This window comes from Coloeus monedula, assembly GCF_965178545.1.
Source record: "Coloeus monedula genome assembly, chromosome: 19".
Classification (NCBI taxonomy): domain Eukaryota; kingdom Metazoa; phylum Chordata; class Aves; order Passeriformes; family Corvidae; genus Coloeus; species Coloeus monedula.
This window is the reverse complement of record NC_138799.1, coordinates 11,309,459-11,335,357: the sequence shown is the minus strand read 5'-3', so window position 1 is coordinate 11,335,357 and position 25,899 is coordinate 11,309,459. Positions and strand designations below refer to the sequence as shown.

The window sequence follows — 25,899 nt, the reverse complement described above, 5'->3', positions numbered from 1 at the left end:
CGGGGGGGGGGCCCGGGGGGGGGGCGCGGGGGGGGGATCAATGGCCGGCGGGGCGCGAGCGCCGCGCGGCGGCCAATCAGCGAGGGGGCGCGCGCGCGGGGCACGCGCTCATTAGCATGCGGGGCGCGCCCGCCCCGGCGGAGAACGCGCGGCGTGAGCGGGAGGCGCGGCGGGGTCCCCCCACCCCCCCCGCCTTTTCCCACCCCCCCCCTTCCCTCCCCCCCCACCCCCCCCAACCACACACCCCCGGTTCCCTTTGCTGCAGGAGCAGCCGGTGCATGGGCAGTGCACGGGCACCGGCAGGAGCACGCTGCGCACCCCCGCCACGGGACCGCACTCGCCCCGCGCGCGGAACGCCCCTCCGGTAAGTAACTGCGATCCGCGGGTGGGTTTTTTTTGTTGTTGTTGTTGTTTGGGGGTTATTTTAATTTCGGGCGCTCCGGGGTTATTGTTTGTTGTGTTTTTTGTTGGTTTTTTTTTTTTTTTTTACGCCTTAACAATTTTTTTGGCGTTATTTATTTTGGTTTTTTGGGCGTTAATTTTTTTTTTAATTGCGTTTTGGGCATTATTTTTATTTGTGTTTTGGGCATTATGCTTTTTTTTTCTTTGCCTACTTGGATTTATTACATTTTAAATTCTTGGGCGTTAATTATTTAGCATTTTTTAATTTTTTTCAATTTATTTTTTGCAAATTTCCTTTTTTTTTTTTTTTGCATTTTTACCTTATAATTTATTTTTTCGCTTTATTTGTTTGCACCTTAATATTTCTTTGCATCTTTCCGGCATCAAAATATTTTCTACGTTCGTCTTTTTCCTACAAAAATATTTTTTCTCTTCATCTTTTTTCCCCCAAAATATTTTTCCCCTGTATCTCTTCCCACCAAAATATTTTCCCCTTCATCTTTTCCAGTTAAAACATTTTTTCCCTTTCATCTCTTTATATTAAAACATTTTGCCCTGAAAACCCGTCGCTTTAAAACGCTTCGCCTTAAAATTTTGTTCATTAAAATTTTGTGCGTGAAAACATTTGTTCATTAAATCATTTGCTCATCAAACGCTGCTTCACTAAACCGTTTGCGCCTTCAAACATTTTCGCATCGAGCCCTTTTTGCCTTAAATTTTTTGCTTTAAATATTTTTCCCTTTCAATTATTTCCCATTAATTTTTTCGCTTTACACTTGTTTTTTTAATCTCAATTTAAAAAAAAAAATCCCCAAACAAACCAACCTCTTTCGCATATTTGCCTCAGCTTTATTTAAGGAAATACACATGTTTTGTTCCCGGCCCGTGTTTCTCCCCCCGGGGCTCGCCCCGGCGTTCCCCCCGGTCCCCGCGGCCCCGGCCGGGCCCCTCGCGCCCCCCGGCCGCGCTCGCCGCCCCGCGCCCCTTTGTTCGCCACCGCCCGGCCCGTGCCCGGCTCCCCCCGCCGGATTGGGCCCCCCGGCCCCGGCGCTGCCAGAACAATGACCCGGCGGGCGGGAGCCGCGGCCGGGCACCGGCAGAGACCGGGAACCGCGGCCGGGAGACCGGGCAAATACCGGGAAACCGGGGCAGGGCGCCGGGGACGGACCAGGGAACGGGGGCGAGGAGGGTCAGGACAGCGGGAAATATCGGGGAAGCGGGGCCGGGGGAACCGGGCTGGAGGGAAGACGGGGAAACACCGAGGAACCGGGGCTGGGGAAGGAAGGAAACCGGGGAACCGCGGCGAGGGAGGCGCCGAGCACCGGGGAGACAACGGGAAGCGGGGAAAGCAAGGGCGAGCGGGGCCGAGCCCCAGGGAGATACGGTCGGTGAACCGGGAGAGATAAAAGAAGCGAGCGCCGGGAAACCGGAACCCGAACAGCGGCCAGAAAGGGTCGGAGCCGCGGGAACCGGGCCCCGGGAGCGGGGACAGCCGTGCCCGGGCTCCGGGCAACCGGGATTGAGAAGCGGGAGTACTGGATAAAGGGGGGGCTGCCCTCCGGGAGCACCGGGAACATGGAGTGGAGGGGGCTGTGCGCTGCGGAAACTGGGGATCATGAACTGGGAGTAACTGGGGGAAGGGGGGGCCGTGTTCCGGGGATGGCAGGGAACAGGGACCGTGCGCCGCGGGTACCAGGGAACCCGGGGCCCTGCGAACCGCAGAGAAAGGGGGCTGTTTACCGGGGAAACGGGGAGCGGCGTGCTGGGGCGCGGGGGCTCTGGGGTGCAGGAATGGCCGTACCACCACCCCGGTTGTGCTCTCACTGTCTCCTTTCTCTCCCTGTGCCAGGAGCGGAGGATGAGCCGACAGCCCCGGCGCGGAGCGCGGCACGACGCCCGCCGAGCCGGCCCGGCGCGGCGCTGAGCATCGCCCACGAGCCGTGTCGGGGTCCCGCCGAGCCCCCCGCGGGTGGGTGCCCCCGGCATGGACGGCCGTGACTTCGCGCCCCCGCCGCGGCTGCTGTCGGAGCGGGGCAGCCTGGGCCACCGGCACGGCACGGGGCGCGTGGCGGGGTCGGCACACGGGGCCGTGCAGCCCCCCGGACACTTCCAGCCCACCAAGTACTTCCCGGCGCCCATCTCCATGGCCACGCACACAGGTCAGAGGGGTCGGGGCGGCCGCGGTGTGGGGGGCCGGGAGGGGTTGGGAGGCTCGGCGCGGCCCCGGGAGCTCGGCACGGCCCCGGGAGCTCGGCCTCCCTTTGTGCTGACCTCGCTGTCACCGCGCCCGGTGGTTTTGGGGTAAGGACTCGCACACACGGGGGACATCCCCCCACCCGGCCGCTCCGCCGGCGCGGGAGGAGCGTGACCCCGGGCTCCGCCGGCGAGATCCCGGTGCCGGGACAAGGAGGCGCGTTCGGGGTGAACAAGGAGGCCGTTATGCGCGGGGCCGTGGGGCGGCGGTGGAAGGTCACCGAGCCCGGGCTCGATGTTCGGCGCCGAAGTGTCAGGGTGCGAAGGGGTTCGCGGCGCGTGTTCGCCGCGGCAGCTGCCGGAGCTGGACAAAGCGCGGCACACGGCCGAGCTCGGCACGGCCAACCAGCACCGGCGCGGGGTCACCGGATCCGGCGTCCGCGGCGAGCTGCCCGCGCGGCTTTGTCTGCGGCATGTGCTCGGCTGCAGCCGGGCACGGCTGAACCGGGGTGCACAGCGCCTAAACCGGGGTTCGCTGCGCGGGGGCTTTGAGGGCGCAGCCGGCGGGGAGCACCCTGCCGCTGCTGAGCTCCGGGATGGGGCCGGAGCGGGAGCAGGGCCGGAGCGGGAGCCGTGTGCCGGCTCGGCGCGGCGCAGCCCCGGGGCCCCTCGCTTCCCGCCGGCGCAGGCGGTTGTCTGGCCGCGGCACGGCGGCAGCGCCGGTTATTGTCGCCGCCTTGATGAGCTGTGAATACTAATAAAATTATATCTGCTTTAATGGGATTACAATTAGTGCGTGGATTAGGGCGGGGGGTACGGCCGGGCCGGCGCGGGGGGGTGGCAGCCGTGGGGGCTCTTGGAAGGAGGTGGAAAGCGGGGGGCACCGGGGGGTGCCGGGGAGGCGGCGCCGGATCGGGCCCGCGGCCGGGGCGGTTTCGCTTTGTGCCGGCGGCCCCCGCTGCCGGGACCACCACCGGGCTCGGGGGGCCACCCTGGTTTCCCCCAGCTTTGTTGGGTGAGGAGTGCGGCCGGGGGCTTGGAGCCGGGCCCCGGGATGGGGGATACGGGTGGGGGCTCGGCCGCTCTCCGGCTCGCGGTGACCGCGCGGGGGATCCCGGAGGGACGCCGGGGTGCTGCTGGCTTCCCTCCGGCTTCCCGCCGCGGCGGCGTCTCCGTGCAGGACCCTCACACCCGCCGGGGCCTGGGCGACACATGGGAGCCCGAACGCACCGGAGGTTGTTAAAATAACATGGATCCGGCTAAAAATACCCCGGCAGAAACGCGCCGAAAAAAAAAAAAGAAAAAAAAAAAAAAAACAGAGAAGCCAAACCCAACAACAGAACGAGCTAAAAATATTCCGGCTTTGGCAGGGCCGGCGCAGCCGGAGCGCTTCCCAGCGAGCTGCGCTCCGAGGCTCCGCGCGGCCGGAACGCTGCTGGGGCGGATAAACCGGAGCATTGAGTGGCCGGCACGGTGCCGGTGGGACGGGGGTCCCCATCCCCAGCACCCCGTGTCGCCCCGGCACGGCCCGGCCGCGGTGCCGGCAGCCGTGGCAGCGTGGCGCGGTAATTACCGCCGATGATTGATAATTACCCCACCCAGCGCACGGAGCCAGCCCGCGGTTGGCCGTGGCGGGGCGATGCCGGTGCGGCACGCGGCACCCGGGGGGCACGGCGGAGCTGGGGGGGCTCCGGCCGCGCTCCCCCAAATGGCTCCCGGCGTGGGGCCGGACTACACCTCCCAGGAGCCTTTGCCGGGCCCGGCGGCCGCCCTGGGAATGGGAGATAAAACTGTTTTCCTTGATTTTATTAAAGCCGTAACTCAGGGCCGCACGTTGTTGGAACCGAACGCTCCGGATGGCGTCGGGTTTGGCACCGGCACCGGGTGGGTGATGGCAGTGCCCAGGGAGGGGAGGATGGAGACTCCAGGAGCCACCAGAGCCCACCCAGGTTGGGTGCAGCCTCTGCACCCCAATTGTAGTGGGTCCCACTGCCACAGCACAGCCCGTGCTGAGCAGGGCCGGGGGTCCCAGTGCCTCCGCCACAAGCGGGGGTGGGAAGCTCTGGCAGAGGCCCGGCTGAGCCACGCTGGGGCCTGGCTGCAATTTTTGCCCTTCGGATGTTTTTGTGGACTAGTGGAGAGTTGTGACTGCGCCGGGCTGATTGTCACCATGGCCGAGCTGTCGGCCGGGAGCAGCGTGGCCGTGCCCGTGTGTGGCTTGACCAGGGGGATGTGCATGTGCATCCCAATGCGGGTGTGCAGCCTGCCCGTGGGGGTGTGCGTCCCAGTGTGCATCCCAGTGTGAATCCCAGTGTGCATCCCAGTGCTGACCTGCAGCCTGGCCTTGGTAATGCCGGTGTGCGTCCTGGTGCTGGCACGCAGCCTGGCCATGACAGTGCAGGTCCCGGTGCACATCCCAGTGCATCCCAGGGTGTATCCCAGCGGCAGTGAGTCGGCAGCTGGATGTGCTCCCGCACCTGTCCCCTCCCTGGATTACGCCGCAGGCTGGGTGCTGTGCGGGTCCTGGCATGGTTTTGAGGGGGGATTAGGGTGGTGATGGTGGGAGGCAGGTGGGGACGGTGCCCCTGGCTGGGTGGTGACACAGGGCTGGGTGCCAGCGCTGCAGCCGCTCCACATCGCTGCTTCCCTGGAGACGGGATCTGACGAGGGGCTGGAGGCCGCAGCACGGCTCCAGCACAGCTCCGGTGCAGGGGCTCCCTGCTCCCTCCACCCCCCATGTGGTGCATTGCCAAAAGTAAGTGTCAAAGTTAAACCAGATTTGGAGATTAACTGGGCTGCTCCTTGGTAGCCACAAGGCGCCAGGGGCCGCAGGTGGCCGGTGGGAGCAGCGGGATGTGCAGAACCCTGGATCCTGCGGAATTACCCCGGCTCTCGCAGAGTCATCCCCGAGTGGTTCCACTGTTCCTTAGTCATGAGCTGGATCTAGGCGGAGATGTTGCCACGTGCCAGGCTCTGGGGGACAGGCAGCTGCCACCAGCCCCTGACACTGCCCGGGGAACAATGGGGAGTGGATGAGCTCCACAGAGAATTTGGGGGCCACTATGCGTACCCCTGGCTCCTCAGGACCCCCAGCCCTGCCTGTGCCCTGACTGCCCCACAGCATCACCCCAGGGCAGGGTCTGACCCTGCTGGGTGCTGGGGTCCCCCAGCCCTGGGGAAAGCGGGGGTAGACGAGTCCTCCCCCCACCAGGACCCACGTGTGTGACATTCACAGGAGCTGCACAGGGTGCCCACAGGCCCACATTTTGGGGGGTTCCTGGCAAGGGTCCCTGTGCATGGCATCCATGTGACATCAGGATTGGGGTGGGATGTCAGGACCCCCAGGACCGGACCCTCCCTGGTTTCCCTGTGCTCCAGAAATGGTCTGGCAAGGCACGTGTGTGTCAGGTTGTGCTCTGGATGTGCAAATCGTGCTCTGGGTGTGAAAGTCACGCGTGCAGGGAGCATGCACTGAGCACACGCGTGTGCCAGCCGTGCCAGCAGCTTTTCCCAGCTGTGCCAGCAGTGTTTTCCAGCCGTGTGCATCACCCTTGTGAGCCTCAGTGAGTGTGCAAGCACTGAGTGTGCAGTGGCTGTGGCCAGTGCAGCTGCTGGTGGCATTCCAGAGGGGATAACCCGTTGGATAACACTGGGATGGCCCTCCTGGCCCTGTCGGGCACATTCCAGCAGTGTTTCACCACTGCAGCGTTCATGTAGTGCCGTAACAATATAGATTCAGTTGGAGTTGCAGCACCGAGGGAGCCAGAGCCCATTTATTCCCTGTTTGCCAAATTTTTAAAGGGGCCGTGTGGGTTGTGAAGCACGTGGGGGGGGGGGGGGGGGGGGGGATGGGGGCTGCCCACCACCCCCTGCCCGATTTGGGGGGGCCCGGGTTGCCGCTGCCAGGGTCCCTGCCAGCTCCCAGCCCTCCGCCCGCGGCCCCAGCTCCATTAGGAATGTTCCAGCCCCAAAATAGCCGAGGGAGAAACCCAACCCTGCGCACGTCCCCCCCGCCACCGCACAGCCCTGGGTCTGTCACCGCCTTGGGGATCCCAGAGGAGCCGTGGGCTGAACCCTCCCAGGACCACGGCCCCCCCTCCACACGCTGGCCCTGAAACTTTCTGCTTTCCCAACACATTCCCATCTGTGCTGCACTTGGAGTGGGGGCGAGGAGCAGCTGGAGGGAAGGGAACACCTCTTGTTGCCCCCTCCCGAGTCCCCCCGGTGCCCCCCACCCCCCTCGGCGCTGTCAGTGTGGCTATGCTGAGACCTGGCACACTTGTCACACGTGTGACCCTCTGCAGATTCGGGGCCAAGGGAAATTTCGCGCCGGAGCCGGGAGCGATGCCGGCGGGGCTGAGTCACGGCACCGGCCTCGGGGAGCCCAGCCAGGGAATTCCCAGGGTGACGCTGCCGGGGGGCGGCGGGGGGGGCCGGGCTGGGACCCCGCAGCCCATCTGTCCCGTGCTGGCAGCCGGCCCCACGGTGCTGTGCCCGTCCTGGCGCGGGGCTCCGCCGGCACTGCCGGCTCATCGGTGGCACGAGTTGTGCCCGGTCTCTGGGACTGGCAGCACGGGCTGCTCCGACACTGGTGGCTTATCAGTGACACGAGCTGTGCACGTCCTCAGTGACCCGTCCCTGTCGTGTCCTCGCCATCACCGTGGCTGGAGGGGCAGAACCAGGGGGCTGCTCCGTGCCCCTGCTCAGTGCTGCGCGTGGCAGAGCATGAGCACGCAGGGGGCTGTGGCGAGTGGGAACGGGGATCGGCAGTGCCGGCCACGGGCCCAGCGCGCACCGGGGGACCCGTGAGTCAGCGGGTGGGCGGTGGGGAGCGGCGGCCCCACGGCCCCCCCGGGACACTCCGGCCCCGCCGCCATCGGGGCGGGGTGAGGGGTTATTTTTTTCCAGCCCGTTTCACAGCTTCCAGAAAAGTCTCATTCTGGAAACCTCGGCTTCCCGCCCGGCACAGCCGCCCGGCACGCTGCCGGCTCCACGCCTGCGCGGGGTCCCCCGGCACGGCCGGGGCTGTGGTGCATGGGGTGGGTTTGCCACGGGCAGGGCTGAGCAGGGATCCCCCGGGACGCGTTGGCACAGCGGGATGTGCCCACCCATCCCGGTGCATGTCCGGTTCCCAGAGCTGCGGGTGGGATGCGGCCGTGCCCCCGGCCCACGCGGCCCTGCCCGGCTCGGCCTCGCCACGGAGGAAGGAGTGAAGCTGCCTGAAACCACATCCCGACACTCATCCCAGAGGCATCCCGGTGGGATTAGCCGGGGAGCGTGGGCCGGCTTAGAGAGCAGCATCGCTTCCTGCCCCGGCCGGGCGGGCAGCCAGCCCGCGCTCTGCACCACGCCACGCGTGCCGAGCTGTGCTGAGCCGTGCCGAGCCGTGCCACGGCCGCTCCGGCACACACGGAAATGGGGAGCGGGGCCACACGGTGAGGGGCAGCTGCTCCCCCACCCCAGCTCCCCCCATCCGGCTCCCCCTATCCGGCTCCCCCCATTCCGGCTCCCCCCGCCCAGCCGCTGGCCACCAGCTCCAAAGTTTCCACCATGATCTCACAGCTTGGCCGGGATGGGGGGCGGGATGGGGAGCACCGGCCATGGGCCTCCCCAAGGGTGCTGGGGGCCCCCCCGGGCTGCGCGGGAGGCAGCAGGGTCAGGGTCGGGGTCAGGGCTGTCCCCCCTCCTTGCACTCACACACATGTGCACACACACACAACCATGGCACGGCACAGCCCACGTCCCTGGATCTTGGGATTGTCCTGGCACTGGGAGCAGCCGGTGTCCCCTCGGGGGAGCAGCAGCGTGGGGAGCCACACGCATGTGCAAAGCCTCCCGTGTGCTGGCACACGTGTGTGTGCTTAGGGCACGCACAGGACAGGGCTCTGGTGCCCCTTGCACGGCTCTGCTGTGCCTCGCACACTCTGGAGCACATCTGAGCCCCGTGGGGCTGGGGGTGTGAGGGACGTGCGTGCACGAGGGGTGTGACCACACAGGGGATGCGGGTGCTCACAGGGGATGTGCACGAGGGACAGGGTGACGTGAGGGACGTGGTAACGCGAGGGGTGTGAGCACGAGGGCTGTGTGCGCCCAGGGGCTGTGTGTGCACAAGGGACACAGTCACACGAGGGACACGTGGCACGAGCGCTGTGTGTGCACGAGGGCTGTGTGTGCCCAGGGGCTGCACCCCTGACTGTGCCCTCTCCCTGCAGCCGGCAGCAGCCTGATGGGGAGTGCCCCACCCTCCTCCTTCATGGGGGGCTTCCTGAGTGGCAGCCTGGGCTCGGGGGGGCCCAGCCACCCTGCCGGCCCCGCCGCCTCCCCCCCAGAACCGGCCTTCTGTGGGCCCCACTCCGGCACCTCCCAGATCTGGTTCTCCCACTCCCACGAAGGTGAGTGGGCACCGGGGTGGGGATGGGCTGTGGGTCCAGGGTGGCTGGAGGCAGTCATGGCTCTGCCCAGTGCCAGTGGTCACGTCCTACCAGTGCCCACATGCACGGGATCCAGACCCTCTGGGTCAGTGGCTGCTGGGTGATGGGGGTGGGTACGGCCACCATCATGCCCCAAAACCCTTGGGCATCCACGGGGACCAGGCTCAGACCCCACAGCTGGGGTTCAGGGTGGCTGGAGAGGCTCCTGCCGGGCTGAGGCTGGGCCACCTCGTGTCACTGGTGATGATGAACCTGGACAGGGATGCCCGTGTTGGGGCAGGTGACAGTGTGGGGACCCCCCCACCCCGGGGCAGCCCTGGTTAAACCCCTATGCCCCCCCATGTGCTGGCGTCTCCGTCCCGCCAGAGGAGCGGGAGCGGGGCGGCGGTGCTGGCGCGGGGCCCTGGCAGCCGGCCCGGCTGGTAGTTTGACCGGCTGCCAGCTGGCTCCCGGCGTTCCGGGGGGGTACGGGGGGACGGGGACGGGCAGTGCACGCGGCTGATGGACAGCCCGCCCGAGCCGTGCCGAGCCGAGCCAAGTACAGCCACTGCTGACACGAGTTTGGGGGGGGGTCTCAGTCCCTTTCCCCCCCCTGCTCCCAGAGGGTGGGAGGGGTCTCAGCCTGGAGGGGATCGCAGGCTCTGCAGAGAATTCCCAGCTGGAGCGGTGCAGGTTGGGGTGCTGGGGGCAGGTGCCACCCCAGCCCCGCTGACTCGGTGTCCCCAGCCCCGGGGTACCCCCGCTTCTCCGGGAGCTTGGCCTCCACCTTCCTGCCCATGGGCCACCTGGACCACCACGGCAATGGCAACGTGCTCTATGGCCAGCACCGTTTCTACGAGAGCCAGAAAGGCAGGTACCGGGGCCACCAGGGACCCGCATGGGGGTGCGTGTCCCCAGCCGGGCAGGGGTGGGGGGCTGGGTGCCGGAGCAGGTGGTACCGGAGCAGCGGGTGGGGTGGTGGGTGCCGGTCCCGGCCCTGCTCCTGCTGTTCACTGTGTTGTGGCAGGCGCTAATGGGGCCGTTGTTGGGGTGGGACACGGACCTAACCAGCCCGACCCTTCCTCCTGCTCGTCCCCTCACTGCTGCGGCCGCCGGTTGGGTGGGGGGTGCGCGGGGGTCTCACCCATCGCCCTCCCCTCCAGATAACTTCTACCTGCGGAACCTTCCGGCGCAGCCCCCCCTGCTCCCCGCCAGCCACGGCTTCCCCGGCATCGCCCGCGCCGCCCCCGGGCCCCCCGCCGGCTCCTGCAGCCGGGAGCGGGACGCCGGCCCCCTCCCCAAGACCCCCAAGGACTACGAGCGCTTCCTGGCGGGCAAGGAGAAGGGGGGCAAGGGGGACCCCAAGGAGCGGCTGCCCGAGGAGGACCCGAAGGAGCGGCACAAGGCGGTGCTGCCGGTGCCGCCCGAGGGGCACTGCAAGGAGGGGGTGCCGCCGCGGGGGTCCGGCGACGGGCGCCCCAAGCCCCTGGCCTCGTGCCTGCTGGGGGCCAAGGGGCTGGACGGGGACGGTGCCCGCGCCGCGCTGCCCAGCTGTGCCGGGAGCGCCCTGCCCCGCGCCGCCCGCTGCGCCCCCAAGGAGCGGGAGCCGGGGGTCCCCGAGGCCCCCCAGCCCTACGGCGAGGCGGTGGAGCGGCGGCAGATGCTGCACCACGCCGTGTCCTACGCCGTGCCCGCCGCCGGCTCCTTCCCCTGCCTCCCGCTCCACGCCGGCCCCGAGGTGCTGTGCCCGCTGCCCGAGCCCCCCGCCCGCGAGCTGAAGCTCAGCGGGGCTACGCTGGTGCCCTCGGTGGGGCCCCCGACGGACAAGAGCCGCTCCTTCCAGGCGGAGTCCGGCGGGATGGAGCGCGGGGACGGCAAGGAGCGGCACTCCGAGGCGGGCACTGAGCCCTACGGTGCCCCCTTCCACCACCCGCTGAAGGCCGAGGGGCCGGCGGAGCGGCGGCTGGAGTGGGGGGCTCCGGGCACCCGGCTGAAGGGGCTGGAGTACCTGGGGGGGGGCGCAGCCGAAGGACCCCCCTTCTCGGGCCGGTGCCCGGCGCCCAAGGCGGGTCTGGAGAAGGGCTACTTCGAGGTGCCGCCGGCCCCTGACTGCTCCCGCGCCCCCCGGCCCGACCCCCTGGGCGTCCGCGTCGGCCCCTCCTGCTGCACTTTAGAGAAGGGCCCCCCCAAGGACCTCCCGGCCCAGAAGGTGGCCCGGATCCGGCACCAGCAGCACCCCGAGGCGGAGGCGGCCGAGGGCAAGCGCAAGCCCCTGGAGTTGGGTGCCCTGGGGTACGGCGGGCACCCCCTGCCCCCCTGGGGGGTGCAGGGCCAGGGGCCCCCCCTGGCTGTGGCGGAGGAGCGGAAGGGGGGGCCCTACCTGGACCCCTTCGGCGCGGGGCTGGTGCGGGCACAGGAGGTGCCCAACGCCCCTGACGAGGTGTCGGCCATGAAGAACCTGCTCAAGTACAGCAACGGGGCACTGCTGGGGGGGCAGAAGGGTCCCCCCTTCGTGGGGCTGGGCAGCGCCAAGGGCAGCTGCGCCCACCAGGATGCCAAATTCCCATCGGGAAAGGGTCAGCCGGAGCTGGAGCGGCCGGACTGCGCCCGCGGCCGGGAGCACGAGGCGTTGGGCCCCGGCGGCACCGAGGGCGAGGTGCGGCAGCCGCCCGTGGGCATCGCCGTGGCCGTGGCGCGGCAGAAGGACACGCTGGGCCGCCACGAGCCCTACGGCACCGGCGGCACCGGCAGCACCGGGCGGCAGCGGGCGGCTGCGGGAGTGAAAGGTAAGGGCTGGGGAGGGGACCGGGGTGGCGGGGGGCTGCCGGTGCCATGCTGATGCCACCGTGGTGTCCCCGTGGCAGCGGGCACCGCGCGCCCCGTGCACCTGATGGAGCTGGAGGCGGAGGAGGAGCGGGGCCGGCTGTGCGAGGAGCGCCTGGGGCTGCCCGGGAGGGACATCCTGCTCCAGTGAGTGATGGGGTGCTGCTGGGGGAGAGGGGGGACCCTGGTGTGAAGGGCAGAAATGTGCTGTACGTGCTTTTTGGGGTGCAGGGATGGGAGATGGGATCCCAATGGATGGCTTTGGGGGTGCATTTGGGAGATGGGGGTCCCTGTGGGTGTTGGTCATGCAGGGATGGGAGATGGGTCCTTTTTAGGGGTGCAGGGAAGGATGCTGCGGTCCCGGGGTGCTGCTGGGGGTGCAGGGGTGGGAGATGGGGGTCCCTGGGGGTGCAGGGGTGGGCCGTGCCAGTGCTGCCCCCACACTCTGTGTATCCCCTGTTCCTGCAGGGACAACAAGGACCTGGTGGAGTTCGCCCGGATGCACCCATCGGGGGGGTGTCCTGGGGAGCTGACCCCCCACCTGATGATGGCGGGGGGCTCGTCGCTGCCGGCGGGGCAGCTCGGGGGGGACCCCGCTGCCCACGCCCACCCTGCACACACGCACTGGCTGCCCCGCACCCGCAGCCCCTCCATCTGGATGGGGGGACACTCCTATGGTCAGTGCCGGCTTTGGGGGAAGTTGGGTGGGTGCTGAACCCCAGCAATGGGGTGCTGACAGACCCCCCATCCCCACAGGCATCGGGCACCCCGCCCTGCACCAGAACCTGCCCCCTGCCTTCCCTGCCTCCATGCCCAGCGCCATGCAGCCCGTGTTCCCCCTCGCCCAGGACCCCCCTGCCCAGCTCGTCATCCTCCCCACGGAGCCCCCCACCCATGGCACCCCCCACACGCTGGGTGAGCCTGAGACACCCGGCTTGTGCTGGGGATGGGGGTCCTGGAGGCTGGGGGGGCTGAGAGAGAGGAGAGGGGGTCCTTGGGGGTGCAGCCTGGGAGATGGGGGGTCACTGGAGGCACTTTTGGGGGTTCATGGGTGATGGGGTCGCTGGGGGTACTGCTTGGGGATGCAGGAGTGGGAGATGGGTCTCTGGGGCACTTTTGGGGCTGGAAGGGAGGGGGATGGGGTCCTTGCAGGTGCTTTCAGGGTTCAGGGGTGGGAGATGGAGGTCTCTGGGGGTGCTGCCAGGGTCGCAGGGCTGGGGTTGGGCACTGCTGAGGTCTGTGGGGTGACCCTGAAGAGGGTGCCCGATTGATCCCCCTGCTGCCGGCAGCCGACGTGATGGACCAGGCGTCGCTGTGGCCCCCCATGTACCCGGGCCGGGGTCCCGGTGCCCACCTGCAGCACACGGGGCAGCTCCCCGTGTACCCACGGTCGCAGTTCCTGCGGCAGCAGGAGCTCTATGCCCTGCAGCAGCAGCAGCAGCAGCAACAGCAGCAGCAGCAGCAGCAGCAACGGGCGGCCCAGGCCCTCGAGATCCAGCGCCAGGTGCACGGCCAGGTGCCAGGGGGCTGGGATGGGATGGGATGGGATGGGATGTGGGGCTGGCTGGAGGATGCAGGGTGGGATGGAGGTTGGGGTGGAAGGTGGGTTATGGGACTGGGGTGGGAGATATGGGGAAGGACTCGGGGCCTGGGGACAGGTGGTGGGGCACAGACTGGACCATGGGGCTGGATGGGGATGTGGGGTGCAGGGCTGAGATGTGGGATGCAGGAACCAGGCTGTGGGGCGGGCACTGACACGCGTCACCCCGTTGTACCCCGCAGCGGAAGCCGGAGGAGCAGCCCCTGGAGCTGGAGGAAGGGGGTCCCGAGAAGCCCCTCAAACCCTCCCACAAAGCAGTTGCCTTAAATCCCCCGGCCAAGGGCCTGACCTCGGCGGCCCCCGCGCCCCCCAAGCTGTCCCCGTGCTGCCACTCGCCGGCCCTGCGGCACCCGGCCAAGTGCCCCGTGACCCTGCCCACGGCCCCCTGCACTTTACCCGCCTGCCCCGCCGCCAGCCCCGCCGTGGCCCCCCGCTCGCCGGCCGCCAGCCCCCTGCCCGCCCCCAGCAAGGGCGGAGACGGCGAGGACGCGCGGGGCGAGGGGCAGCCCCCGCGCCGCTACCCCAAACCGCTGGAGCCAGGTAGGACCGCGGGGACGGGGCACGGGAGGAGGGCGGGCGGGCGGGGGAAACCGGGGCGCCCTCGCTGATCACCGCCCGCTCCCCGCAGACCTGCCCCCCGGGTATGGCTACCCCGCCGCCGCCATGGGCTACCCCGCGGCGCACTCGGCCGAGCCGGCGGACCCGGACCCCGTGCACGCCGGCTCCCCGCCCGCCGAGCCCGAGCAGTCCCGCACCTTCAGCCCCACGGCCGAGGCGCTGCGGGAGCCGGGCCCCCCGCGGGACCCCCCGGCCGAGGGTCCCGGGACGCTGCTGCACCGGCACCACCTGCTGCTCCCCCCGGGGCCGCTCTGCGGGGAGCGGGGCGCAGCGCCGGCCGGCGGCGGCACCGAGGAGCCCTTCGGGGGGCACCGGGAGGGGGCTCAGGGAGCGCCGGAGCAGCCGGAGCAGCAGCACCCCGTGCCCGAGGGAGGGGGCTCCCCGCTGCCCCCCACTGCGGAGGAGGAGGAAGAGGAGGAGGATGAGGACGAGGAGGAGGAAGAAGGCGACAGCGATGGCTCGGAGCCAGAGGGCAGCTGCGACGAGGAGGAGGAGGATGGTGACGTCCCCGCTGGGCACCAGGGCTGCTCGGGCGGGCTGGAGGCGCTGATCGCCGCCGGCATCGACCTGGGGGAGCTGCCGGCGCTGGAGGAACCCGAAGAGCCCCCCCCGGCCCCCCGTTCGCCCGCCCCCCACCCCTCAGGGATCCCCGGCATCGCCCTGCTCAGCGAACTCGCCGACCTGGAGCTGCGCCGGCGCCGCTGTGACCTGGCCAGGGAAGGTGGGTGACGCCCGGTGCCCCCAATTGTCCCCAGCATGCCCTGGTGACTCCCAGCACCCCTGGTGTTTCCAGGACCCTCCAGTACCCCTTGTCCTGGGGGGCTGCATGCCGTGCCGTGCCGTGCCGTGCTGTGCCCTGCTCGCAGCCAGTGCTCGGCTCCAGCTCTGGCTCCAGGCAGGCGCCGGGATTCCCTCCCAGCTCGGCTTCCCCAGGGAATCCCGGAGGCCCCAGCGGGGATGGCCGCACAGCCTGGCACATCCCCAGCCTCGCGGGTGGGAGGGAGGGAACGTGGAGGGGGGACCCTGTGCTGGGTTCAGTGGGGACACTGTGGGGTGACGGGGTGGCTGTGGGGTCCCACTCCCCATGCTTGGGGTGGTGGGATGGGCACTGGGTCGGCCGTGGCCAGATGAGGCACATCACCATGGCCCTCGCAGCTGGGGATCTGCTCCTGTGCCCCCCAGCCCCCCAAGAGCCAGCGCAGGGGTCCGGGATGTCCATCCTTGCTGACCCCGTGCCGTCCCCACAGGTGAGGATGAGGAGCTGCTGGCCTTCAACCTGCAGAACCTGGCCACGGTGGCGGCCGCCTGGTCGCTGGTGGAGGCGGCAGGGCGGGAGGGCAGCCCCCCCGCTCTCAGCCCCCTGCCCGTGTCCCCCCCGCCCCGCGCCCGCGTCCCCCGGCGCAAGTACACGTGGACCCCCAAAACCAAGGCCGTGAGTGTCTCCCAGAGGGGGCGGGAGCGGGGATGAGCTGTGCAGGTCTCAGCCCTGGTGTTGAGGCTGCTGGCGCTGCCAGCTGTGCCCAAACCCCCCCGGCCCCCCAGGTGTGCCCGCTGAAGGCGGCCATGGAGCAGCTGAACACGCAGGAGGTGGAGGTGCGGATGCGCCTGGCCGAGCTCCAGCGCCGCTACAAGGAGAAGCAGCGGGAGCTGGTGAGGCTGCAGCGGCGCCATGACCACGAGTACGTCCCGTCCGCATCCCCGTCCCCGTCCTCATCCTGAGCCTGGGGAACAGGGGCAGCGCTGACAGCCATCTGTGCAATGAGTTGGGCCTGTCCTTGTGTGGCGGCGGGGGCTCTGCTGACCGTGCCCCCGTTTCCCAGGCGTGACGAGAGCTCCCGGAGCCCGGCGCGGCGTGGGCCGGGGCGGCCGAGGAAGCGGAAACACTCCAGTGCCCTGGGCAGGGCCGAGAGCCGCAAGGTCAAGTGAGTGACCGGTGCCGCGTGTCCCCCCTTGGCCCAGGGGAAAAAATTAATCTTCAGGGTTTATGTCACAAGACGTTAGTGAGAGAGGGGAGGGAGGGGGAAGAGGGAGACGGCAGCTGGGGCGTGCAGAAGCCAGCCAGGGTGGGGTCTGGATCCATCTGGGATGTGGTGCAGGGTCCTTCTGGGGGATGCAGGATGAGGCTGACGGGTGCAGGGTCCCCCCAGCAGCCCCACGGGCACCGTGCCCACACCGTGTCCCCCCAGGGCGGTGAAGACCAGCCTGTCCCTGCTGTGTGCTGAGCTGCGGGGGGACCCCGAGCCCCAGAAGAAGAGGAGCAAACTGGCGGGGGGGACCTTCGGCAGCCTCCAGGGCTCCCCGGTGAGTCCCACAGGGTCTGGGGGGATGTGTTCTGTCCCCAAAGCCCCCCGAGTCCCCCCAGTGTGGGGTCCTCTGGCCGGTGTGGTGACTCATGGGGTGTCACAGCTGAAGCAGAAGGTGAAGGGCAAGGGGCTGCCCCCCGGGCTCAGCCCCTTCCGCCGGAGGGACCCCAACCCTGGCGCCCGCATCCAGAAGAAGCTGAACCGGCCCAAGGGCTCCAAGGGCTCCAAGTACCAGGGGCAGGACCCCGGTCCCCGGCAGCCCCCCCACTTCAGAGGCAAGGCGGGCACAGGGATGGGGTGCGGGATTGGGGTGGGGGTGAGGGGTCTGGGGTGGGAGTGATGGGGTGAGATCCAGGATGGGAGACAGGGTCGGGATGAGGATGTGGTTGGGAGGCGGTGTGGGGCTGAGGACGGGGATGTGGGATCTGGCATGGGGACAGGGATGTGAGGTCAGGGTTGGGGTTCTGGGGTCTGGCGTGGGACTGGGGGTTCAGGGTCGAAGCTGGGGGTGCAGGGTCCAGCCATGGGTCTGGGGGGCAGGATTCAGCACAGGGATGGGGGCTGAGTCCAGCATGGGACTGCGGAGCGGATGCTGGGTGTCCAGGACAGGTGTGGGGGGGTGGCTCATGCCAGGGGGTCACACATGGCCCCAGCTTACCCCATCCTTCACTGGGGGTGCAGGGACTACCCCTGGGTGCAGGGTCCCTCACCATTGTCCCCTCCCCTCGCAGACGAGCCCGAGGGGGACACGGACAGTGAGGAGGGGGACGAGGAGCCGGGGCTGTCATTGCCCGCAGGGCCGGTGGCTGTGCTGGGGCCCTCCCCATCCTCCGTGGTGAAGATGGAGGCCAACGAGAAGGCCAAGAAGAAGAAGGAGAGGCAGGGGCTGCTAGGTAATGGGATTCCCCCCAGGAATGTTGGCGGGCACAGGGGCGAGGACCACCGGGGTCCGTGCTGGGACTGGGTGGGCAACCGTGAGGTGCTCTGAGCCTGGACCTCCCTGGGGTCCCCGGAGCCCTGTCACCCCGTGGGGTGCCCTGACCCCTGTTCCCCCCAGGTCCCTGCCGCCTGGGCAGCCCCGAGGGGGAGGTGAAGATCAAGCGGCGGCCGGTGAAGCCGGGGGGAGCTGGGAAGCTGGAGAAGGTGCCGGGCCGGCGGAAGGCGGGGGGCTGCCCCGAGGGCAGCAAGAAGAAGCTGAAAGCCAAGGCCAAGGAGAGCCTGCGGCCCCCAGCCCCCGGCGGCCCCAGCCCCCCGGGAGCCCCCGGCAGCCTCTTTGGGGGCACCGACCCCCGGCTGTTGGGGCCACGGGATGAGGGGGCTCGTCTGGGAGAGAGGGGCAAGAAGGGCACCCGCAAGAGCAAAGGGCTGCAGGCGGCCCTCAGGGTGAGCAGGGGCTGGGGTGAGGGCACCCCTGGGCTGGGGGACAGGGAGGTGTGGGGTCTGGATGTGCTGGGGGCACCGATGGGACCAGGGCATGCAGGGGCTGGGGGTGTTGGGGGGTTCTGGTGAGATGGGGGTGCAGGTTTTTGGGAGCGGTTGTGGGGCACTGATGGAACTGTGGGGTGCAGAGGGATGGGGGCACGTTTTTGCACAGGCTGTGGGTGCTGGGGGAGCTGAGGGAGCACCAGTGCAGGGACCGGGGTGGTGGGAGGCACCGGTGAGCCCTGGGGGGGCTGGGGTCACACAGAGGGGTCATTGGCCGGCCCTGACCTCCCCCTGCAGCGCAAGAACGGGGCGCTCTCGCTGGCCCTCTCCCCCCGGAGCGCCAAGACCATCCTGAGCAAGGGCAAGAAGCTGGCCAAGGTCAAGAGCAAAGTGGCCACCAAACAGGTGAGACCCGGGGGGACTGCCCCACACCCCGGCACGGCCCCCTTTGCCCCCCACCCACCCCGAGCCCCTCCCGCAGTGCAAGGGCCGGGCCGTCAGCAAACTCCTGGAGAGCTTCACTGTGGAGGACGACTTCGACTTCGACGACAACAGCAGCTTCTCGGAGGAGGAGGAGGAGCTGGGGGGCTGCCTGGCGGGGGGGGCGCGCGGGGGGGTGCCCCACGCCTGCGCCATCCAGAAGGAGGATCTGCGGGATGGGCTGCACATCCTGATCCCCAAGGAGGACAGCCTGCTCTACGCCGGCAGCGTGCGCACCATCCAGCCCCCCGACATGTGAGTGGGGGCTCCAGGGCTCCCAGACATTTGGGGGGGGGTCGCAGTTGTTTGGGGGGGGCACTGAGGTGGGTGCTGAGCCCCTTCTGTGCCCACTCCCCAGCTACAGCATCATCATCGAGGGTGAGCGGGGGAACCGGCAGCGCATCTACTCGCAGGAGCAGCTGCTGCAGGAGGCGGTGAGTGGGGGGAGGTCGGGCTGGGGACCAGGGTGAGGGGTCAGCGCGGGGGTCCCGCACCCCACAGACCCTGGCACGGTGCTTCCTGCAGGTCCTCGATGTCCGGCCGCAGTCGCGCCGGAGCCTCCCGCCCGGCACCCGCGTCTGCGCCTACTGGAGCCAGAAATCCCGGTGCCTCTATCCGGGGAATGTGGTGCGAGGTGAGGCGGGGGGGGGGTCAGCCGGTGGGGTGGGCGGTGCCGGGGATCCCGTGCCCATCCCAACAGCCCCCCTGTGCCGCAGGCTCCTCCAGCGACGAGGAGGAGGAGGACGCCGAGGCCGTGCTGGTGGAGTTCGATGATGGGGACACGGGACACATCGCTGTGTCCAACATCCGCCTGCTGCCCCCCGACTTCAAGATCCAATGTGAGGGGCCGGGGTGGGATCACGGGATTTGGGGCGCTGTGTGCGGAGCACGGGGCCACCCTGACCCCCCCCTCCCTGCAGGCACCGAGCCCTCCCCAGCCCTGCTGGTGTCCAGCTCCTGCCGGCGGGCAAAGCGGGCGTGCGGCGACGTGGGCACCCCTGGGGCGCTGCCCCCCACGCTCTGCCCTGACCACGGCCCCCAGCCCCCCCGGAATTCCGGCAGGAAGGCGGCCGGCAAGGAGAAAAGTGGTATGGGGGGAAAGGAGCAGGATCCCCTGCTGGGCTGGGATGAGGGAAATGGTGTTGGGATGAGGAAAGGCACTGGGATGCGAGAAGGAGTTTTTGGGATGCGAGAAGGATGCTGGGATGCGAGAAGGAGTTTTTGGGATGGGAGAAGGATGCTGGGATGCGAGAAGGAGTTTTTGGGATGGGAGAAGGATGCTGGGATGCAGGGAACAGTGCTGGGTTGTGGGGAAGGCTGTTGGGATGGGGGGAAAGGTGCTGGGATGTAGGCAGGGGAGCAGATTCATGGAAGGAGGCAGGGATGTATGGAGGGGTGCTGGGATGCAGAGATGGGGTTAAGGGGGCTGGGAATATTGGGGTGCAGAGAAGGGTGAGGAGCTGGGGTTGGAGGAAGGGGTGGCACGATGGGGGATGGAGATCAGCCCCAGATCATCCCTCCCTCCCTCCTCCTGTGGCCTCTGGATGCCTGATCCCCGTGTTCTGCAGGCAAAGCCGTGGAGGGGCTGTCGGGGGGCCGGGGGCCGGTGCTGGGCGATGCCGCGGCCGGGCGGCGTGGAGGGTCCCTGCTCAGCTGGGCCACCGTGGCACAGACCAAGCGGAAGGCGGCGAACAAGGGCTCGGCCGTGCTCCAGAACCTCTTCCAGGTCAACGGCAGTGCCAAGAAGCTGCGGGCCAAGGAGACCCTGTTCCCTCTGCACCACCACCACCACCACCTCGCTGCCCCTGTCTTCGGCAACGCCTTTGGCGCCGACTCCTTCGGCCGCATCGCCAGCTCCTACGGCTCCTTCGGCGCCGGCACCGGGCTGGTGCTGCCGGCAGCCCAGAAGCTCCTGCGCTCCAAGAAAGCCGAGCGGCTGGAGGCCGAGGTGGGCAGGAGCGGGCGCAGGAAGGCGGCAGGAAGCGAGTTCCTGGTCAAGCTGGACCACGAAGGGGTGACGTCCCCCAAGAACAAGACGTGCAAGGCGCTGCTGTTGGCCGAGAAGGACTTTGGGGCCAGGCTGGAGCGGCCGCTGGGCAGCCACAGCTACGGACACGCCGGCCTGGGCAGCCGGGAGCGCAGGGGCCGCGCGGCCGCACACCCGCTGCCCGTGGGGCTGGCGCTGCGCAAGTACTCGGGGCACGGGGACTTCGCCCTGAACTGCGACAGCGACTGCCACAGCTCCTACTCGGACATGGACGAGGACGAGGACGCGGGTGGGCTCGGCGCCGACGTCCCCTCGCGCTTCATGACGCGCCTCTCCGTGTCCTCCTCTTCCTCGGGCTCCTCCACCTCGTCCAGCTCCGGCTCCATCTCCACCTCCAGCCTCTGCTCCTCGGACAATGAGGATTCCTCCTACAGCTCGGAGGACGAGGACTCGGCGCTGCTGCTCCAGACCTGCCTGTCGCACCCGGTGCCGGCGCTGCTGGCGCAGCCGGACGCGCTGCGGCCCAAGGGCGCCGCGCCCCAGCGCTGCTTCCTGTCCAAGGCGGCCGCCGCCGGCCCCAAGGCCAAGCTCAAGCGCAAGGACCCCCTCAGCTTCGCCAAAGCCAAAGAGTTCTCCCGGCGGCAGCGCCTGCCCTCGGTGGAAAACCGGCCAAAGATCTCCGCCTTCCTGCCCGCACGCCAGCTCTGGAGGTGGTCGGGGAACCCCACGCAGGTAAGGAACCCCACGGGCAGCTGCCATGGCACAGCTGGCACCCGGCTCTTGGCGCGGGCAGTGCCCACCATGGGCACCCACCTCGGCACGGTTTGGGAGGGAAGGAGCAAGCCCAGCTTGGTGCAGGTGCGCGGGGACACGTGGGGTGCCACGTGCTCAGGGCAGAGCCTTGGACACTCGGGTGCTGCGGCACCGCTGTGTCCCCTGCGGCCAGGGCGCTGCTCGGCTCGCTGAGCCCCGCCCTGGCACTGCTCTCCGCGTCGCCCTGGGCTGTCCCCATGCCAGGCTGGGGAGTCCCCGTGCCAGCCCTGAGCCCGTGTCCCCTCCCCAGCGGCGCGGCATGAAGGGCAAGGCGCGGAAGCTGTTCTACAAGGCCATTGTGCGGGGCAAGGAGACGCTGCGCGTGGGCGACTGCGCCGTGTTCCTGTCGGCCGGGCGGCCCAACCTGCCCTACATCGGCCGCATCGAGAGCATGTGGGAGTCCTGGGCCAGCAACATGGTGGTCAAGGTCAAGTGGTTCTACCACCCCGAGGAGACCAAGCTGGGCAAGCGCCAGAGTGACGGCAAGGTGAGGGCAGGGCTCCGGGGGCAGGTAGCCACGTGCCAGGTCAGGTAGCCATGTGCCACGTCATGTGGCCACACATCATCTCAGGTAGCCACACATCATGTCATGCCACGGAGCCATGCACCACATCAGGTAGCCACGTACCAGGGCGAGTAGCCATATACCATGTCTGGTACACACATGTCATGTCAGGTAGCCACATACCGTGCCAGGTAGCCACATCCCATGTCATGTAGCCACATGTGGCCATGCACCACATCAGGTAGCCACATACAGTGTCAAGTAGCCACATTACCTACCTCAGGTAGCCATGTAGGTGGCATCATGCACCATGCCAGGTGGCCATGTCCCACAGCAAGCAGCCATATCCCACAGCAGGCATCCATGTCCCACACCAGGTAGCCATATCCCACAGCAGGCAGCCATATCCCACAGCAGGTAGCCATGTCCCACAGCAGGCAGCCATGTCCCACAGCAGGTAGCCATGTCCCACACCAGATAGCCATGTCCCACAGCAGGTAGCCATGTCCCCCAGCAGGTAGCCACGTGGCAGCCCAGGCAGCGGCAGTGACGGCGCCTTGTCCCCGCAGAACGCGCTGTACCAGTCGTGCCACGAGGACGAGAACGACGTGCAGACCATCTCGCACAAGTGCCAGGTGGTGGGCCGGGAGCACTACGAGCAGCTGACGCGCGGCCGCCGCTGCCAGGACCGCCAGGACCTCTATTACCTGGCGGGCACCTACGACCCCACCACGGGCCGCCTGGTGACCGCCGACGGGGTGCCCATCCTGTGCTGACCCCCGGGGTGCCCGGCCCCTGCTGACCCCCGGGGCGCCCGCCCTGTGCTGACCCCGCCCGGCTCTTATGCAAAGGGTGGCGCGGGGACACGGGGGGCACATCGGGGGGCGCGGGGGGGGCTCCCCTACAAGCCATAACTTTCCCTAGTACCTCTGACTGTTTGCCAGCAGGTGAAGCAGAAATCAGGTGTGTTGTTCTATTTATTTTGCCTGTAAATATTGTATTTCTTCCGGGAAGTTTTATGGAAAAGCGAGAAAGGAAAACAAACAAACAAACAAACAAACAAAAAAAGACAAAAAATGATGAAAAAAAAATCACAAAAAAATAATAATAATCCTCGGGGAAGGGGGTGGGGGTGGGGTCGTTTCAGTGCACTGTGTCCCCCAGCCTGGGGGGACGGGGACAGCGGGGAGCGCTGTACAGAGGGGCCAGGGCGGGGGGCTCGGCCCCGGGCGGGGGGCCCAGCGCCGCCGTCCCCAGTGCAATAGCGGGGTGACCGCGGGGGGGACACCCCGGGGGGACCACGGGGACCCCGCGGGGCCGGCGGACGCTGGCCCGTCCCGCCGCCGCTGCCTGGAAAATATGTACAGGGGCTTTTCCAGTGTAAACACTAAAAAAAAAAAAAAAAAAAAAAAAAAAAAAAAAAAAAAAATCCCACAAAACAGGATTAAAAAAAAAAAAATAACCCAAAAGGACAAAAAAAAAGGAGCAAAGGGTTAAACAAAGGTTTTATGAGCCGCCACTCCTGTAAAGGCCTTTTACTATGGAACTTTTTTATGGATAACTTGGCTTATGAATAAATATATGAACCGTTGCTGGCGCCGGCTCCGCCCTCGGCTCTGCCTCAGTTTCCCTCGTGCTGTGACCACCCCTGGAACCCCAGTTATGGATCAGGGATGGAGCAGGAATGGGTCAGGGATGGGTCAGGGATGGGTCAGGGATGGGCCAGGGATGGGTCAGGGATGGGTCAGGGATGGATCAGGGATGCAGGGATGGGTCAGGGATGGAACAAGGCTGGATCAGGAATGGAACAGGGATGCAGGGATGGAACAGGGATGCAGGGATGGAACAGGGATGCAGGGATGGACCAGAGCTGGATCAGGGATGGAGCAGGGGTGCAGGGATGGATCAGGGATGGACCAGGGATGGATCCGGGATGGATTAAGGCTGGATCAGGGATGGGGCAGGGATGGAGCAGGGATGGGTCGGGGATGGATCGGGCATGGATCGGGCATGGATCAGGGATGGATCGGGCATGGATCAGGGATGGATCGGGCATGGATCGGGCATGGATCGGGCATGGATCAGGGATGGATCGGGCATGGATCAGGGATGGATCGGGCATGGATCAGGGATGGATCAGGGATGGATCAGGGATGGATCGTGCATGGATCAGGGATGGATCGGGCATGGATCGGGCATGGATCAGGGATGGATCGGGCATGGATCAGGGATGGATCGGGCATGGATCGGGCATGGATCGGGCATGGATCAGGGATGGATCGGGCATGGATCAGGCATGGATCAGGGATGGATCGGGCATGGATCGGGCATGGATCGGGCATGGATCAGGGATGGATCGGGCATGGATCAGGGATGGATCGGACATGGATCAGGCATGGATCAGGGATGGATCGGGCATGGATCAGGGATGGATCGGGCATGGATCGGGCATGGATCAGGGATGGATCGGGCATGGATCAGGGATGGATCGGACATGGATCGGGCATGGATCGGGCATGGATCAGGGATGGATCGGGCATGGATCAGGGATGGATCGGGGATGGATCGGGCATGGATCAGGGATGGATCGGGCATGGATCGGGCATGGATCGGGCATGGATCGGGCATGGATCAGGGATGGATCGGGCATGGATCGGGCATGGATCGGGGATGGATCGGGCATGGATCAGGGATGGATCGGGCATGGATCCCGCAGGCCCCGCGCTCCCCCCCTCCCCACGTGGGCTCAGACGGACGGGCAGCGCTCCCTCGCCATTGGTCGAGCCTCCACCAATCAGCGGGGGCCGTGCCGGGAGCCGGGCTCCCATTGGCTGTCGGGGAGCGCTTTTGTTCTCGGCACCGGCGCGCGCCCCAAACCTCTCCAGTCCGCCAGGGGGCGCTGCGGGCGGGGCCGAGTCCGCGCGCGGGACCGTGCTGCCCCCTGGCGGCCGCGTCGCGACAGAGCGACAGACACCGGGGGGGACAGAGGGACACGGGACAGGGGGACACGAGAGGGGGGACACGGGACAGAGGGACACGGGACAGGGGGACACGGGACAGGGGGACACGGGACAGAGGGACACGGGGGGACAGAGGGACACGGGACAGGGGGACACGGGACAGGGGGACGCGGGGGGACAGAGGGACACGGGGGAGAGGGACACGAGAGGGGGGACAGAGGGACACGGAACAGAGGGACATGGCGGGGGCAGAGGGACGCGGGATGGTGGAGTACTGGGGGGACAGCGAAGGGCATGGACAGACGGACACGGGCCCAGCAAAATGGAAGGACGGATGGGCAAGTGGAGGGACAGAGCTGCGTGCTGGGAAGGACGGACAGACGGACAGGGACATGGCTGGAGAGAGACTGGACAAGGCAAAGGGATGGAAGGGTGGCCGGACAGATGGATGGACGGAGAAAGGGACAGATGGACAGGCAGACGGGCACAGGGAGCGATAGACAGATGGATGCAGGGAGGGATGGACAGCTGGATGGACAGACGGATGCAGGGAGGGATGGATGGTGAGCCAGGCAAGTGCAGAGCTGAGTGGACAGACAGACGGACAGATGGATGCAGCAAGGAATGGACAGCTGGATGGACAGATGGATGGAAGGAGGCTGGACAGATGGACGCAGGGATGGCAGGAGCAGAACAGTCAGGGGGCACAGACAGAAGGACTGAGGGATGGCTGGACAGACGGACAGGTGGGCGCACAGGGACGGACAGAGGGGCAGCTGCAGCTGAGTGTAGGTGCTGCAGGACACCGCACACCCACCCAGCACAGCTGGGGGCAGCCCCAGGGCTGGGGACCCCCAGGGACACCCCCACCCACACTGGGCCTGACCCTGGCCTGGGCCCCGCCGTGACTGGAGGGACCCTGCAGCACAGGGCTGGCCCTGGCACAGAGGGGACGATGCCACCGAGGGTCCCCTTGCCCAGCTGCTGAGGTGCCATGGCCCCTGCAGCCCCCCCTCGTGCCCACGGTCACCTGGCACCGTCACAGGGACAGCACTCCAAGGGACTTGAGGTGTCCCCAAGGGAAATCCCACCCCTCCCAACACCCAAACCATGGGCAGGAGGCACTTTGGTACCTGAGCACTGCAGGAGGGGTGGGGAAGAGCTGGAGCCCCCCAGGCAGGGGCTGGGCTGGTGGGCAGCACCCCGGGGCTCCCTAGAACAGGCCCCTGGAGAACATCCAGCCCATGGAACGTTCCTCTTTGGCCCCAAACCGCCCATTTTAAGCCCAAAAACCCCACCCCAGCTTCCTGGGGAAGCTCCCACCCCATCCCCCCCCCCCCCCCCCTCGCGCTCACCACACACAAAGCCAGCTGGAGTTAC

General features: G+C 67.6%; 1 protein-coding gene across 3 annotated transcripts; it reads left to right on the top strand.

Moving 5' to 3' along the window:
- Window positions 1–233: 233 nt before the first annotated feature.
- Window positions 234–22,404, top strand: BAHCC1 (BAH domain and coiled-coil containing 1). Of its 3 annotated transcripts, XM_082294089.1 has the most exons (27): window positions 234–364; window positions 2,252–2,561; window positions 8,808–8,987; window positions 9,753–9,875; window positions 10,169–11,791; window positions 11,870–11,975; window positions 12,297–12,505; window positions 12,585–12,743; window positions 13,118–13,332; window positions 13,611–13,968; window positions 14,057–14,767; window positions 15,294–15,478; window positions 15,589–15,725; window positions 15,867–15,968; window positions 16,233–16,347; window positions 16,453–16,624; window positions 17,081–17,242; window positions 17,407–17,732; window positions 18,072–18,179; window positions 18,256–18,509; window positions 18,613–18,688; window positions 18,780–18,888; window positions 18,971–19,093; window positions 19,175–19,342; window positions 19,823–20,973; window positions 21,305–21,541; window positions 22,129–22,404. In XM_082294089.1, the coding sequence occupies exons 2-27, from the start codon at window positions 2,387–2,389 to the stop codon at window positions 22,333–22,335; spliced, it is 7,491 nt and encodes a 2,496-aa protein (XP_082150215.1). In that variant the 5' UTR covers window positions 234–364; window positions 2,252–2,386; the 3' UTR covers window positions 22,336–22,404. The 3 variants fall into 3 exon arrangements, with proteins under 3 accessions (XP_082150215.1, XP_082150214.1, XP_082150216.1); XM_082294088.1 differs by having other exon boundaries at window positions 13,118–13,344; window positions 16,233–16,624; XM_082294090.1 differs by lacking the exons at window positions 234–364; window positions 2,252–2,561 and having other exon boundaries at window positions 8,850–8,987; window positions 9,753–9,879; window positions 13,118–13,344.
- The last annotated feature ends 3,495 nt before the right edge of the window (window positions 22,405–25,899 follow it).